The sequence below is a fragment of the Aphidius gifuensis genome, linkage group LG4, assembly GCF_014905175.1.
Source record: "Aphidius gifuensis isolate YNYX2018 linkage group LG4, ASM1490517v1, whole genome shotgun sequence".
Classification (NCBI taxonomy): domain Eukaryota; kingdom Metazoa; phylum Arthropoda; class Insecta; order Hymenoptera; family Braconidae; genus Aphidius; species Aphidius gifuensis.
In genome coordinates, this window is record NC_057791.1 from 1,667,861 (window position 1) to 1,686,066 (window position 18,206).

Below are 18,206 nucleotides of genomic sequence, written 5' to 3' on the forward strand. Positions count from 1 at the left end.
ATGTTGAATCAAGGTATTTATTGAATATTAATAAGTTTAACCATCATTTCATTGTTTTTAATTTAATTTAAAAATTCATTGTTTTTCACACATTCAATTTAATTTTTTTGTTTTAGAATTTTTGATTATTTGTATAATCATAGGAATTTTATTGTCATACTGTTTAAAACCATGTTATAAATTTTTTGTTTATCAAAAAACAGTGGTCAAATTTTCAAAAAAATTACCAGGAATTCCAACTTTGCCATTTATTGGAAATTTAACATTTCTTTTAAAAAATAAAAAAAGTAATATTAATTTTTTAAATATTTATCTATATTTGCAATTGTCACATAATGTGTATTTATAATTTAAATTTTATATTTAGATTTACCAATTGCACTAGAAAAAGTAAGTCGTCAATTGAAAAAAAATTTTGGTATATGGTTTGGTCCCATTTTTGGAGTGTTTATAGTTGAGCCAGATGATATAGAGGTATGTTTATTTTTTATAAAAGTGTAAACCTTAATTATAGTTAAATAATTGAGAAAAATAATTTTTGTTTCTAAAGATTATCTTGACGAGTCCATTAACTGCAGATAAAGAACCAACTATCTATGAAATATTTGCTAAATTTCTGGGTCCAACAAGTTTACAGCCATCAAAAGGTTTGTAAATTCAAAAAATATTTTTTTTTTTTTTAATGTTTATTTAGAATACAAAAAATATAAATAATTATAATAACATATTCAACAAAATATAAATACTTAAAAGTCTATGAGTAAATTAATTCTTTTCAATTTGAAAAAAAAACAAACTATTATTCAGGTAATAGTTGAAATTAGTAACTATTTGTTTTTTTTAATTATTAAAAATAAAAAAAATGTTATCTAAAATTTAAAAATAACAAAAATATTTCTTAAAAAATTAAATGTTTTATTACAGCTGATAAAACATATCGTAGTGATAAAAAATTAATTATGTCAATAATTAATAGTAAATATGTTTTTAAATTCATTGATACATTCAACTATCATGCAAACGTACTTGTTAACGTACTTGAAAATAAAGTTGACAAAGGAGAATTTGACGTGTTGAATAATATGTCACATTGTATAGCAGACATAGTATTTGAAACGATATTTGGTATACCAGGTAAAAACCAACAAGGCTCTGTAGACAAGTCCGTATCTCATATAGAAAGGTAAATTTATTTAATTAATATATAAATTTATTGTATGTTATAAATGTAAATTTTTTAATAATTATTTCTTTTATTAAAAAAAAAAAAATAGTTTAGCGGAGTTAGCATATCAAAGGGCAATTAATCCATTATGGCATTTTGATTTTTTATACAAGTTATTTAGCAAACATTCAAAACAATGGTATCTCGCGAAAACTGAGACAGATTCATTTTTTGAAAACGTAATGTATAAATACTCTATTTTGTATTTAATTTTTTATGTATATACTATTTTTTAATTAATTGGGTAAATATTTAATATTTTCTAGTTGATTGCTGAGAAAACAAAAAGTAATTCAAAACGTGAAGATAATGAAAACAAACTTCAATTTAATTTTTCATTATTCAATCAATTATTTAGCAGTGATGAGGCAACACAAGAATGGACCAAGGACGACATAAAGAAACATTTACTCACATTATATGTTACAGTATATTGAATAATCCAACAATATCAATTCAAAAAATAAACGAATTATTCATAATTTCATATATTTCTTTTTTTTTTTTTTTCGATTGTAGGCACATGACACTCTGCACGGTCTCATATCATTTTCATTATTAATGATTGCAATGCATCAAGAAGTTCAAGATAAAATACGTCAAGAAGTTAAAGAAGTTGTTGGTGATGAATTAATTAATGAAAATGTTTTAAACAATTTAAAATATATTGATATGACACTTAAAGAAGTATTTCGACTTTTTCCTATAACACCATTATTAGGAAGGGTTACAAATGATGATCTAAAACTAAGTAAAATTATTTTTTAAATTTACCTTTTGTATGTATTTTATATAATTATTAATAATTACTATTATTTTTTTAGCTTCATATACACTACCCAAAGGATGCTCTATCGCTTTGTTAGCATTTGGAGTCCAGAGAAATCCAAATTATTGGATTGAACCAGATAAATTTAATCCAGAACGTTTTACACCTGAAAACTCTAAAAACATTCCATTTAGCAGAGGTGTTAGAATGTGTCCAGGTATAAATTATTATTTAAAAAACAATATAATTATTTTATTTTTAATTATTAATATTTATTATTATATTTTCAGGCTATAAATATGGACTTGCTTGTTTAAAAATTATTATTTGTCATGTTATTCGTAACTATGAATTATCGACAAGCATGAAAATGAGTGACTTGGATTTGTATATGAATGTATCAATACATAATCGTACTGGTTATCCTGTATCATTAAAAAAATTAAAATCATAAATACTGTAATTTAAAAATAATTATCTCATAACTTTGTCTGATTTTTTTTTGCACTAAATTTTGTCTTCTTGCTCTACATATAATGAAACAAAAAAAAAACTAATATTACAACACATGTACTTATATGTAAAAACTAAACTAATATGCTAACAGTTTTTTTTTTCGTATTTTTTGTTATTATCCGCACATCAGCTTTAATAATACACCAAAATCAACACGACAAAACTGAATATTGTTGGCTAAAATTAGTTTTTTTTTTTTGTTTTAAGTCACGTAAATTTGTTTTTATTACATGTCAGCCTGATACGCGTTCATCTGTCCATATAAATATAACTGCGATAAAATGTTTCTTAACATTATTTTATTAATTATCTTTAAAAGTGAACTAGCTCGCATTTGTAATTTATTTTATAACGTTTTTTTAATTTTTAATTAAAAATGTCGAATCAAGGTATTTATTGAATATTTAAAATTTATTTTACATTTATTTATTTTACTTTACATTTATTTTTTCTTGTGTTTTAGAATTTTTGATTATTTATTCAATCATAGGAATTTTATTGTTATACTGGTTAAAACCATGTTATAAATTTTTTGTTTATCGAAAAAAAATGATTGAATTTTCAAAAAATTTACCAGGAGTTCCAACTTTTCCATTCATTGGAAATTTAATATTTGCTTTTAAACATAAAAACAGTAATATCAATTTTTTGAATATTTATCTATATTTGTGTTATTGTAACGTCATATGTATTTATAATGTAATATTAATATTTAGATGCACCGGCTGCACTAGAAAAATTAAGTCGTCATTTGAAAACAAACTTTTGTATGTGGTTTGGTCCCATTTTAGGAGTGTTTATAGTTGAGCCAGATGATATAGAGGTTTTTTTTTTTTTTTTTATAAACTATAAACAATACTTTATCAAAAAGAAATTATTTAAAAAAATAATTTTCTCTTTATAGATTATTTTAAAGAGTCCATTGACTACAGATAAAGAACCAACAATGTATAAAATGTTTGATAAAATGGTGGGTCCAACAAGTTTACTTTCAGCAAAAGGTTGGTAAATTTAAAAAACTTATAAAATGGATATTTTTTCTTTTTTATTATTCATTTAAAATACAAAAATTCTAAAGAATTATAATAACATATATATTCAACAAAATATCAATACTTAGAAGTCTATGAGTATAAACTAATTTTTTTTGAAAAAATTAAATGTTATTCTGAAATAATAGTTAAAATTAGTAACTATTCGTTTTTTTTACTTACTTGAATAAAAAATAATAGAAATATTTCTTGAAAAAATAATTTTTTCATTACAGGTGATAAAACATATCGTAGTGATAAAAAATTGTTTATGTCAATAATTAATAGTAAATATGTTTTTAAATTCATTAATACATTCAACTATCATGCGAAAGTACTTGTTGAAGTACTCGAAAATAAAGTTGACAAAGGGGAGTTTGACGTGTCAAATAATATGTCACATTGTCTAGGAAACATAGTGTTTGAAACAATATTTGGTATACCTACAGGTAAAAACCAACACAGCTCTAGAGACAAATTCGTTTGTCTCATGGAAAGGTATAAATAAATTAATTATAAAATCGATGAATTGATTGTATGTTTCATAAATTTAAATTTTTTATAATTATTTTTTATATTTGAAAAAAAAAAAAAAATAGAGTAATGGAGTTACTCTTTCAAAGAGCATTAAATCCATTATGGCATTTTGATTTTTTATTCAATGTATTAAGCAAACATTCGAAAGAATGGTATCACACGAAAACTGGAATAGATTTTTTTCTTGAAAATGTAATGTATAAATACTTTATTTTGTATTTGATTCATTATAAATGCTATTTTTTAATTAATTGAAAAAATATTTAATATTTTCTAGTTGATTGCTGAAAAAACAAAAAATTATCCAAAATCTAAAGATAATGAAAACGATTCTAAATTTCGTTGTTCATTATTCGATCAATTATTTAGCAATGTTGAGGCAACACAAAAATGGACTAAAGAAGAAACAAAGACGAATTTATTCACATTGTTTTTAGCAGTATATTTAATAATATAATAACATTTATTTAAAAATAACAAAATTTTCATGATTAGGTATTGAATTTTATTTTTTTTTCTAATTGTAGTCACACGATACTCTACATGGTACCATATCGTTTTCGTTATTAATGATTGCAATGCATCAAGAAGTTCAAGATAAAATACGTCAAGAAGTTAATGAAATTGTTGGTGATGAATTAATCAATGAAAATGTTTTAAACAATTTAACATATATTGATATGACACTGAAAGAGATAATACGACTTTTTCCTATAGCACCTCTTATGGGAAGAGTTACTAGTGATGATTTAAAACTAAGTAAATTTATTTTTTTAAATAACCTAAATATATTTTTCAAATACATACGTATATTTTATAATTATTAGTAATTACTTTTTTTTTTCAGCTTCACATACAGTACCCAAAGGATGCTCTATCGCTTTGTTTGCATTGGGAGTCCATAAAAATCCAAAATATTGGATTGAACCAGATAAATTTAATCCAGAACGTTTTTCAGTTGAAAACTCTAAAAATCGTCCAAAATATGCCTACATTCCATTCAGTGGAGGGGCTAGAATGTGTCCAGGTATAAATTATCATTAAAGAAAAATATATCTATTCTTTATTTTTGATAATTAATATTTAATCATAAATTTTCAGGCTATAAATATGGACTTGCTTGTTTAAAAACTATTATTTCTCATGTTATTCGTAACTATGAATTATCGACAAACATGAAAATGAGTGACTTGGATTTGTATATGAATGTATCAATACATAATCGGACCGGTTATCCTGTATCATTAAAAAAATTAAAATCATAAATACTGTAATTCAGGAATAATTGTTTTATAACTTTGTCGTCTATTTGTATGAAACGGTAATTAAAATCGAAAAAAATAAAACTTATAAATATGTGATTTCTAGAATAACATTTTTATAATTTTATAATATTTTTTTTTTTCACATTTAACAACTAGTTTTTTCTTCCAGTTCTACATTTACAAAATATATATATTCTGCATTTAACCGCAAGTATCGTATATATACAAATACACACACCACTAATTCAAATATTCAATCTGGTACTTTAAATGCAATTGAATTTGCCGCCAGATGTGTCGAATATTCATCCGGACACACGGGACTACTCAATGTGCAATAATAATAAGCCATTATTTTAACGTAATTTTTACATTACGTTTATCACACTGTTCTCAATATCTTTATACAATTATATCAAATCGTCTTTATTCATAACACACTCCCGATCAAATTGATAAAATTACAATATAAAAATTGATATACATAATATATTTATCTCATGCAAAACAATAAATATTCTTTGAAGTATATGCAGTCCTTTGTATACTGTCACATGATGAACAATTACATTACTTACTGATAATAGTGATAATGTTGATACTTGAAACCAATAGAGCATTACGATATTCATCTATTAATGTACATAAAGTTGTTATACAGTATATATTGTAACGTGGTATGTAACGTGTGTCCAACAACCAGCCAGACGCATTATCCAACAAAAGTGCTATTTGGCTATAGCAAACTCTTGCATGTACACATATATATATGAAGTGAATACAAATTAATAGAACATACAACCACTATGTGGCAATGTCATTTGTCTCACTTGCCCAAGAACATTACACATTGATGGAGAAATACGTGTATGCTAGCTAGCTAGCTGCTGCTGTTGTACGAGAGGGTGAAAGAGAAATTTTAGTTTTAGACTATAACAAGAATGAAAGGGAAGATAAAGTAAAATGTACTTTGATGGCCAATGTATTTTGCTATAATGCAGACTATTACAATCGAAAATATCTGCATGGCAATTATGCTTATTAAGAATCATTATAGTTCATAATCACTGTACTTATGTATTTTCATTGATTTTACTTTGTAAATGAGAAATTACGTATTAATTTGAATGGCCTAAGCCTCTTTTAAATTAGCTGCTTATATATTGAACTAGTTAAGCCAGCAATCAAGCATTCTTTTTTAATATTATTTCTATTTTTTTTTACTTGAAAATTATTTCTGCTGTCCATTGAATTGATATTTAAATTTAATGAATATCATATTGCTGTACATATAAACTTTGTTAAATATTTATTAATAATTGTTATCAATTTGAGACTAATTTAATACTTATCAAGACAATATTTGATAATTAATTTCAGAGAAAACTATAGTAAAATTCAAGAGGAAATGAATAATTTATTTGTGGAAATAGCTTACTTTGACAGTTTCTTAACTCATGTATTTAGATACTTTGAGTTGGTAACAACTTCATGAAGTTAAGAATTAGTAAGAGATAAATAAGGTGACACAATTTGAGATAAAGACAGACTAGTGTCCTTCATTTTCTAGTACCAACCAATCCTTGTCTAAATTACTTCCAAGTTAAATTGAATCAACCCCCAATCTCATTACACCTTTTTTTATAATTCTATAAATTTAATTTTTAATTTGTTTGTTTTTTCAATTATTTTTCTTTTTGTTTTATTTTCTAATCATTTTTCTTTTTCTCGCAGTCGTTTTATCGACTTTGAAAGAATGTTTACGGCGTGGCCATCAGCCAGAATTAAAAATAGACATTGAAAATTGACAATATCTAGTCACTGATAAGGGTTGAAAAATAAATTTATTTAAAAGTCTCAACATACCCTTTTTTTTCAACTTTTTGTCGAACATCTTGAAAAGTATTTTTAATAATAAATAATTCATAAAAATATTTATGAATATTTTAGGTCAACAACAAAAAGTCCAACCAATAAAAAAAAACTATTAGACTATTTTCTTTATTTTATTAACTGGTTTAATTGTCGAGAAAATTGTGATGTCATTATTTTAACAGATGAACTTATACAGTCATAATAAAAAATTATTTTTCAAGCATAAATTTTAATTCAACTTAATTACAACGTGTTACCTTGAAGAGAAGAATAAATATTACTTTTTAGACTTTAGTTTGTTTAAATAAAAACAGTTTTTTTTTTTTTTTGTTATTCTGCTGGATCACATGTAGATCATTAATTTACGTTATCTCTTCCGTCTGACTGACTGAGATAAAAAAGAAAAAAAAAAATCAGGGGACATTAGATATCTATCAGCATCAAAAGAATGTTTTATCTATTTTTTTTTTCCTTTTTTTCTGTCAATCTATAAGTTCAATAAACCATAATAAATTACCCAAATTTTTATAAATAAATTTATAAAGTAAAAATCATTTTATTTATTTGAAAATTTAGTTCAACTTTTTAATAATTCAAATGATACCTTGACAAGTCCACTTGAATAGGTTAAATCATGTAAAAAATATTTTTATTTTCTTTCAAATTTTATTTGTATAAAGGAAAAAAAAAATAATGCGAAAAGTTTGATGCTAAGGTTACACAAGTGCTGTGAAGAAAATAAATGAAAAAAAAAAAAACCAAAAAAAAATTGGTAGAAAATGGGATACTTATTCCACTTGAATTACCTTTGTGTTTGCAGGTGTAACAAAAATTTGTCACCTCTCGTTTTATAAAATTCACGGAAATTGTTACTGACAAAGGCAAAAAAAAAGAAAAAACATTTGAATTCTTTTTTATATTTTATTTTATATTTGAAATAAATTTAAAAATCAGAGCAATATCTTTATTTTTTTTCATGAATAAATTGGCTATTTTTTATCGATTAGAAAAAGTTAAATTGATGGTACAAGACAACGTCAATGTAATTTTAAACTAATTGAAGGATTGTTATAATTAATGAAGCTAAAGAAAATTTTTCTAAAATAACTTTGAAATTCAAGTATTAATTGAATTTCTGATAATAAAACTTAAACTTATAATTCGCATATTTAAAAATGAAAAAAAAAAGAGATAGGTCTTCCAATCGATTCAAGATGACTCGTCAGAAGAACAAAGTTAGTATAGAAATCACGGCAAATTACAGTAACTCAAACAAAACTTTACAGACAAAATTTAATAGTAAGTATTAAAAGGCAAGCAAAATGACAAAGTCTTTCGTTTTACTCAAACAACATTGCCTGCCACTTTTAAATACTTTTGAATCAGTCAACAAAAACCTTAGATTTATTTATTATATAAAAAGCAAAAAAAAACTAATACAGGTTAAAAGTAAAATAAAAGATTTTGCAATAGAAACGAGTTGTTGAAATTCAAGTCAAACATTGAATACAAAAGAAGCACATATTTTCGCTAAGCACAAAGTTTTTAGATATTTGCAAAAAAAAAATAAATGAAAAAAATTGTTTTAAAGCTTCAAAAGAATAAAGTATAGTAAAATAAAATCATAAAACCTTATATTTAATAATTAACTCATCTTATTTAATTTGAAATTTAAAAAAGTAAATTTTTCCATTTTAAAAATATACGAAAAATGATGGATACATTTTTTTTATTAAATAGCAATATTTGTGTCACAGATTGATAAGACAAATAAAAAAAAATAAAATGATTAAAAAGTGTGTATAATAATAGCAACATCAACTTGTTATCATCATTATAATACAAAAGTTTAATACAATGAAAAACTTTTGTATAATGCTGTGTTTAAACTCAAGTGGATTATCGATAAACGAAAATTTTCATAAAACTTTATCAAAACTATTTGTTTATATAATATTTAATTATAATTTACAAACAAAGTGTCATGTTTTAAATAACTTACAATAAGAAAAAAAAAAGAATATTCTTTGATATTTAAAAGCTCAAGAATAATCCATTAAAATTTTTACATAAAATAAAGTTTGAATAATGACGATATGGTACATTTCAGAAGCAAACTTGTCGTTTGTAATGGAGCGATTATTTATAAAAGTCAAGAACAGACCATCAACTGCATATGCAAAAAAAACATATATTCTAAAACATAAAATATATGGAGTAAAAAAAATAAATATATATACGAAAAAAAAAAGAGATGAAAGTAGAAGGAAAAGGGAGCTGATGCAAATGATGCTTGATGGTGCTATATATCGACATAGAGGATGGCTTGGAAAAGTATTACTCCTTCGTCATTTGAAGGTGAAATGCTTTGTCGTTGTCGTCAATGGTATCAGCAAACTTTTTACCATCAAAAAATACTAAAAAATATTTTTTATATATATAAAAGAACAAGTGATCTTCTCTCACTTCATTTTCTTTGCCCAAAGGGCCACAAAAAAATAAGTAAGTTGAAAAAAAAATATGATGATGATGATGATAATAATAAAATGTCCTGTCTGTTGAACGACAAATGTGAAAAAATAAAAAAAAAAAAGATGCCGCATGCGCGAGAAATTTATATATATATTTTTTTTTTTTTGCTTAGTGCTGCAGGCAAGATATATGATGAGATTGTACGAGGTATTATGGACATAAAAGAAGATTAAAATAAAAAAAAAAAATTAAAATTAAAAAAAACAGGTGAAAAAAAAGGGATAAAAAAAAATGTTGGTCATGGTGGAGATGTAGAGCGAATGTAAATCCGACACAATGTTATTGTTAGCTTGGAGCAATTACTTTGGATTAACTTTTTTTTACTCATTTTTTTTTTCTTAATTTTTCATAAGTATCATAAAAATGTACACAGCAGTTGCTGAAAATTTAATAAATAAACTAAATTAAATGATAAATTATTTTTAAATAATTCATATAAAAATTTAAAATTTGTTTATTTATTTATTGAAAATATTTATGTTTTACATTTGATTGCACAAATTTGCCACGTGTCAGTAGAAATACACAAAAAATATACGTAGAAGAAAAAAATAATATTAATAAATTTTTTTATCGATACACAACTGTTTGTAAATATTTTATACAACAAGGATATTTCCTGTATGGTATGAATTATAATGAAATGATGTAATAAAATCGATTAAGATGCAAGAAATCTAGTCAGAATAATAAAATAAAAACTGCATTTTTAAAATTAACACGTTATTTATATTTATTTTTTTTTGTCAAGAAAAAAAAGATAATATTATCGAAGAAATATTTTTCATAAAGACATAATTCCACTACGATCAACAATTTTTTTTATATGAATTATAAAATGTTTTTTTTTTTCTTTTTTATCTTTGTGATTTTAATAAGAAAAATAATTTATTAATTAATTTTCAAAAGTCCATACATTTTCATAATTAACATAATTGTAACTCCATTATCCAACTATGTCAGTACAAAGTCTGTGATAAATTTATAACTGTTTCTAAGATGATACAAGCATTACGCGATATTGTTTGTACACATCCGCATCAGATCGGGAATCGAAAGTGACACAAACAGTAAAGTGATATTATTTTAAATAGTAAAATGGATTTACTCAACAAAATGAGTATTGCTTGTGATATTTTTCTATTCTTATTAACAGCATTAATTGACATATTTCATAGTTTTTTTAAATCACTGATACCACGAAAATACAGATGTAAAAAAATTGATAATGAAATTGTATTAATAACTGGTGGAGCTGGTGGTCTTGGAAGATTACTTTCAATTAAACTTGCTGCACTTGGTGCTCATGTTGTTATTTGGGATATCAATGAATCAGGTAATAATATTTATTATCAATTCAATTATACTTCATATTATTATTATTTATAAAAATATATATTTTTTAGATATTAAAAAAGTTGTTGATGAAATTAAATCATTAAATGGAAAATGTACTGGCTATGTTTGTGACATAACTGATAAACAAGAAATTTATAAAACAGCTAGTATTATTAAAAAAGAAATTGGAAATGTAAGCTATTATTTTTTATTAATATTTGTAATTGAATAATATTAATATTTTATTGTGTCAATATGTAGGTTACAATAATTATAAATAATGCTGGTTTTGCATATGGAAAAGCATTTGTTGACACTAATGACGATGAAATTGAAAAAATATTTAAAATAAATATAATTTCTCATTTTTTGGTAAATATAATTTGCATAAATTTATTATAATATGTAATTGATTTTAATTTATTAAAATTTTTACAGATAAATAAAACATTTTTACCAGAGATGATGAAAAATAATCATGGTCATATTGTTACTATTTCGAGTGCTGCTGGATTAGGTGGTGCATATAGACTTACTGGTTATTCAGCAACTAAATTTGCAGCTAATGGTTATCACAATGCATTGTTTGCAGATTTAAAAGTATAATTATATATAATTATTATTTAAATAAAAATAAAAAAATACTAATAGATTAAATTAATAGATTGATGGATATGATGGAATTCAAACAACACTGGTATGTCCATATTTTTTTCATACTGTCGGCTTATTTCCAATTGTAAAACCAAGGTATATTATTTTTTTTAAATTTTATTTAAAAAATATTAAAATTGTTGTATCTTGTATTTAAATAAATTCTGTTTTAGATTCCCAGATGCACTTGATCCAAATTACCTAGCTGATGAAATAGTATTTGGAATTTTGACAAACAAAAAAACTATAGTCTTGCCTGGATATTTAAAATTTGTTTTTCCATTAATAGAGTAATTATTAATTTATTATTTTTTTGTTTATTTATTTAATTATTTATTAATTAAAAAAAAAATATTTTTTTTTGCAGAAACTTACCAACAAAGTCATATGTTAAATTTTTAAAAAAAATTTGTTATGCTGACGAATTAAGTGAATCGTTTGCTAAATACCAGAAGTCAATGCTTAAAAATGATAAAAAAAATTAATCATTTATTTTTTGAGATATAAAATATATACATGTATATTATACTAACTTGAAAATAATTTAAGCTTGTAATGAAATTATAAAAATAAAAAATTTATAAAATCAATTTTAGGTATGTATGCTGAGTTGTCATGTAAATTTCAAAATCCACATTGTAATTTGCTTATCAACTAGTTCACGGATTGATTAACAATATCCAAGACTGATTGGCTCGCATGATTATTCAATAAATATACAAATTCAACAACACATATTATTCATTTATACAAACATATCATTAACTTTTTTTAATTAATTTTTCCTCAATTGAATAATTACACTGCGTCAATTATTCCCTATGAAAATATGCAATATAATATTAATTTTTTAATTCACAAAAATGGAATGATTAAATTAATTAGGCTTTGAAAAAAAATAATAATATTGTATTTATAAATTTTGAATCACGATAAATCGATAGAATTAATCTCATAAAAAAAATATATATCCATGGTTGTATGAAAATTGTAGCCATTGAAATTATACCAGTGTAAAAAAGTAAAAAAAATAAAAATGGTACAGAAAGTTTGGCATTGTGGTAAATTGCACTGGTGCAAGATGAGTTTTGCGGTTAACAAGTGAAAAAGAGAGATATAATAAAAGACGGTCAAAAAAGAGCTTATGAATTAAAAAAAAAAAAAAAACAATTATATAACAAAAGTCCAAAGAGTAAAATTTTGTGGTGAGTTACCACTTGGATTAATATCCGTATTTTCTGTTTTCAATATTTTATTATTATATTCTCTTTATGCATATATACAAAGTAGAACTTTTGGTATTTTACACTCATAATTATCAAGAGGTTTCAAAGACAATGCAAACCACATTTACTCGTTAACTTTCAATAAAATATTTATATAATTTTGTATAAACAATAATTCATCATGAAAATTATTTTTACAATTATCTTGAATATATTTTTTTTATTCTCTTGTATAATTAAATTTTTTCATTAAATTATAATGACACTTGGAAAATTTTGATTTAATTAAGTAATGAATTATCTTGTCATATTGTTAAAATTTAATTTTGAAAGATCTTTGATAGTATTAGATCAGCAACATCAAAGCAGTCCATTAGCTAATTCATTTGAACAATAGAAAAAGTTAAAATTAAAAAACTGTAAAGATAAAAATTTTGATAGTCTATTGTCAATATAATTAAATCATATATTTATAAATTATTTATTCATTTATTATCATTCTTTTTTTCTTTGTAAATATAATAGAAATATTTTAAATTACGTCTATTATATTTTTAAGTATCCTTCATTGTTATTATTTTATTTTCATCAAGTTAAATTCAAATATTGTACTTCAAAAGAAAGGATATTTGATTAAAAAAGCATTTCTTATTGTACTGAAAATAGCACAGATTATTATCATTTTCATTTTCTATTTTAGGTCTTTTCAAAGTTTTTATGCTTCACCAATTTGTGTCATAATCTTAAGTAAAATTGAAATTTAATATCAAAGCTTTTTATACTATTAAAAAGAATTCAATCGAGCTGATATTGAATCTACTATTTTTTTTTATAAACGAAATCAATTATGAAGCAATTTTATAAATAAAATATATGATAATAATTATTTTAAATATTCATAAATATACAAATTAAATTAAGGATATATAAAGTCTCAGTATCAATGTGCTTTTTTGCTATTTTCTAATTTTTTTTTTTTTTTTTTTAAGCTCGTCAAGAATGGTTCTGCAAGCCGAATGAATTAAACATGAGAATTTTCAACCCCTCAACCCCTAACAATGTCGTGAAGCACTCAGACGATCCAAGGGAGATAAAAAAGCGAAAAAAAATAGATAAAAACAAAATCCAGCAGCTTGGTCAGGTTATGACGAGGTAATATAAATAATAAAAAATAATAAATAAATAAAATAACGTTTGACAAGTAAGCAGGTAGTTTTAAAAAAAAAGTAAAATCAAGAGACTAGTGTAATCATTCCATTTGGTCTCTGTATTTTTTCATACAAATACTATGTATGTCAAAGTCATCCAAGTACTTTGCAATGTGCTTTTATCAAAAATTCATGCATACACAAATATTGTGACAGACATCAGTTGGTATACACACACAGTATTGTTACTGAACATCCTCTGGGATATTCATTACACTCGAGTATAAAATTACACAATATAGATAAAAAAAAAAAAATAGACTTTGTTTTTAAAAATAAATAAAATAATAAATGTTAAAATTATTCTACATTAACTCGAGGTATTATCTAAATCTAAAAAATCATAATAATGTATTTTTTATTTTATACAAAGGATGTCTTTGAAAATTTAAAATTTTTGTTTCATAAAAAAAAGAATAATAAAAGACAAAATTACAAGCTTATAATATTTAAAAAAAATAAAAAAAAATGTTTAAATAAAATTTATAAATAATGCCTATTTTATTTTTATTTATTTATTTATTTTTTTCATGTTTTTCTTTTGTAAATTTAATTTTTAAATTGTGTATTTTAAGAATATTTGAACAATACTTGATTGACAAAAAAAAAAATAAATAAATAACATAAAAAAACTTGTAATATATATTTTATTAATTGGAGACAATGATAGGACTTGGTCTATTAAAGAAAAAAAAACAAAAAATATATGGATCTTTTGATTTAATATACGCTTGGTTGAGCGAACAATCGAGCGGAAGGCAATATCGACCCTCTATAGAGCTTTCAAAAAGCAACCAGCCAAGAAGTTGATCGATGTCTTGGTTTCCGTGATACTAGTCTTTTTATTTTTTTCTTTTTATATTTCGCCTATAGTTACATACACATTTTTCTCTTATATTTTTTTATTTTTTTCTTTTTATATATCTCACTCTTTAACCCTCTATTTTAACCACCCTTTCGACATTTACTTGGGTCAAAAATACATCTATATATGTGTGTGAGTGATTGTAAATGGAATTGTATTTTTATTTTTTATTGTTTTTTTTTTTTTTTCTTCTTTAGAATTGGGGTTGGCATGTAGGGTTGTGGTTGGCCAACGACGAATCGGACGTTACTAATATGGAGAGACGCGAGCAACCCTTATTTTCTTTCCTCTTTTTCTTCTTCTTCATCGACTATTTTTTTATATATGAATGTACCTATAACTATATCAACTTTGATATTTATAAAGTTATTGCACAAAGCTCGATTTGAAAAGTTGGAATACGCGTGCAAGCAATGTCGCAATTTGTGTTACACCACGGTTTATTACCCGGTAGTACCATTAACCTCAATTTCATACTTTACTCTTTGTTTTTTTTTTATAGTAATTTTAACCGCGTTCATACGCGAAATTCACTGACGCCAAAATATTACAAATTTTTTATTTTTTTCTTTCGTATATTTTCAACAATTCTTTTTTGTTTATTTTATTTTTTTTATTTTTTTATTTATAAAACATAAAAACACCTGCACAATATTGTACTATTTATCTGATTTTTTTTTCTACTGTGTTTTTCCTTTGTCTTTGGATTTTAATCACTGGAAAAAATATTTTGTCATATATAGAAAAAATACAATCACTTGAATACGAGAAAATAAAAAATAATATAAATATTTTTCTTTGATGAATAAATAATTATTTTTTTTATATTTGAATAATAAAAATTGTTTAAAAAAAATACTTATTTATGCTATTAATACGTAATTTTTATTTAATTTATTTATTTAAATAAATGATGTTAAAAAATACTGAAAGAAATGATAAAATAAAAACTAATTAATTAATTAAAGAAAATTCTAAAGTGAATTTTCAATTTTCTTAGTGAGAAAAATTGACGTATAATAAACTTTAAAATAAAAATAATAATAAAATAAACTGAAGAATTCTTTATACAGCGTTAATTCATATAACTTTTTTTATTTTTATATTTTTTATCTAGCAATGTCAAAGCTTTGATGTTTTTTTTATAACTGTCGCAGTGAGAAATGCAAAAAATATTCGTTCGAATTTCGCGTGATAACAATTACAACTGTTTTCCATTTCAGCTTGAATACAATAGATTCCATTTGTTTTTTTTTATATATTTTTGCATGTTACATTTTATTTTTCTGTTTTTCTCATTGGTCGTTTATTTTTTTTTATCTATTTTTTAAAATTTTTAAAATATTTTCCATTTTTAAAAACACAAAAATACAGATGAAATTCAGTGGCATGTGAATGAGAAATTTATAAAAGAATTTTCATTTTTTTTGTTTATCACAATTGATGTGATAAAACTGAAAGTCATATGGTCAAAATTTTGTCATGTTAATTATAATATGCAAGACCAGCAAATGCACTTTTATATATATGTATTTTGACTTAACGTAGAATGCACATTACCTAGAAACTTTTCTATGTAAGCACATGCTTTTGCCTTGGGCAAGTGATAAAATAGAAACTTGGTGAATCAGCCTTTGGCTTCATAAACTAAATCGTAATCATTTTTGTTATAAAATTATAAAATATTTAGTGTAAATATATTTAAAATATATTACCTTAAATTTACTATTTTAAAATAAGAATTAAAATCATTCATAAAAAATTATTAGAACGTTGTTATGTATTTTTTTGGATCTATAAATAACTCATAAGTTAAAAAAATAAATATAATTAATAAATATGTAATTGAAGATAATTATTGCTAATTTAAAAAATTTATTTAAAATTTTTTTTACTATTCAATTTATTATTGCATTAACCTTTCAACTAATATTTTATAATCAAATTGCTACATTGTAATTATCATTAACATTCAATGTGTTTAATTATAATTACAGCAAAATGAAATTTGAAAAAAAAGAAAAGAATATTCAATTAAATTTAAAATATCAAGTATTTAAATAATGATATTAATTAATTAGTAAATTTGTTGTTGTTGTTATATGTATTTTATTATAATTGATAATTAAAATTTAAAACATATAATAAATTAATATTCAGTACAAATATTATGATTGAAATAACTATACTAAATATATCGTGATATTTTAATTTATTACCAAATAATCATATGAATTTCAATGGCTACTGTGGTAACATATATGATAGTTGAATTTTGAATAGCAACTTTAATATATGTATATAAATTTGTGTATATTTTTGATGATATGAATATGTCATTATTGCTGCTTAGAGTCAAAGCTTTGACCAATGTGATATTCCAATTAAAGCTTCTCTATTTTCACTCAAACATATATATATTTTTTAAATTATTTTATGACTTTTTTATTCATCAAATAATGTGCTTTATTTAAAAAATTTTAACCTGACAACTTGATGAGATTTTAGCAAAATAAATAATATTTAAATTATACACAAAAAATTTGTTGAAATGAATTTTTTTAATTTATATTAAACAATTAAATAAATATATAGAATAATTTTATAATATATATTATGAAAATTTAAGTAAAATATATATTAACATAAAAAAACAATTTACATTTTAACCTATTTTAAGTAACATAAAATATACAAGTAGTAGATAAATCTTTCTATATGGAACATAGTAAAATGTGGAAAGACGAACTCCTGGCAAAATGAGATAACATGCTTTCGTTATAATACTCACTGTATGTCATGTAATCGCTATTCGTAACTTTATTCGATAAATATACAAATGTGCCTCATACACGTGACTATATTACACGATAGATTTACAAATTTAATTGTTCAACTACATACATTATATATTCCTCTATTTAAATAGAGAAAATTAATAAATAAATAAAGTTTAAATAATTTTCATATATAGATATCATTTATTTAGTTTATTCAACTTTTAAAATAAAATAAATTATTTATTTCCCCTTTTTTTTATATTTTTAACTTGATTATTAATTAGTCAACTTAATTTTTCATTTTATAAATTAATTAGCTTTCTTACGAGCTTTAATTTGATCTACTTGTAAAATCATTTAAAATATCTAAAAACTTTTTGCTGTT

The 18,206-nt window shown here is 22.8% G+C and overlaps 2 protein-coding genes across 2 annotated transcripts; both read left to right on the top strand.

The window, feature by feature from the left end:
- Positions 1-5,343, top strand: LOC122853693 (cytochrome P450 4d1-like). Its single transcript, XM_044154109.1, has 11 exons — positions 1-13; positions 368-474; positions 1,492-1,653; positions 1,745-1,847; positions 1,911-1,976; positions 2,050-2,211; positions 2,285-2,421; positions 4,356-4,517; positions 4,606-4,837; positions 4,926-5,105; positions 5,180-5,343. The coding sequence occupies exons 1-11, from the start codon at positions 1-3 to the stop codon at positions 5,341-5,343; spliced, it is 1,488 nt and encodes a 495-aa protein (XP_044010044.1).
- A 5,505-nt stretch (positions 5,344-10,848) lies between these two features.
- Positions 10,849-12,227, top strand: LOC122853694 (estradiol 17-beta-dehydrogenase 11-like). The gene is made up of 7 exons (XM_044154110.1): positions 10,849-11,086; positions 11,157-11,281; positions 11,350-11,460; positions 11,527-11,688; positions 11,753-11,838; positions 11,916-12,026; positions 12,110-12,227. Exons 1-7 carry the CDS (start codon positions 10,849-10,851, stop codon positions 12,225-12,227), a joined length of 951 nt encoding a protein of 316 aa, XP_044010045.1.
- The last annotated feature ends 5,979 nt before the right edge of the window (positions 12,228-18,206 follow it).

What these genes read in the sequence shown, in the direction of transcription:
- LOC122853693 (XM_044154109.1), top strand. An exon ending in TATTCACATTGTTTTTAGCA is followed by an intron (nt 4,518 to 4,605) that starts GTATATTTAATA and finishes TTCTAATTGTAG; the next exon opens with TCACACGATACTCTACATGG. An exon ending in AGGGGCTAGAATGTGTCCAG is followed by an intron (nt 5,106 to 5,179) that starts GTATAAATTATC and finishes ATAAATTTTCAG; the next exon opens with GCTATAAATATGGACTTGCT.
- LOC122853694 (XM_044154110.1), top strand. Translation starts at nt 10,849, where the DNA reads ATGGATTTACTCAACAAAATGAGTATTGCTTGTGATATTTTTCTATTC. An exon ending in CATTGTTTGCAGATTTAAAA is followed by an intron (nt 11,689 to 11,752) that starts GTATAATTATAT and finishes TTAAATTAATAG; the next exon opens with ATTGATGGATATGATGGAAT. An exon ending in TTAAAATTTGTTTTTCCATT is followed by an intron (nt 12,027 to 12,109) that starts AATAGAGTAATT and finishes TTTTTTTTGCAG; the next exon opens with AAACTTACCAACAAAGTCAT.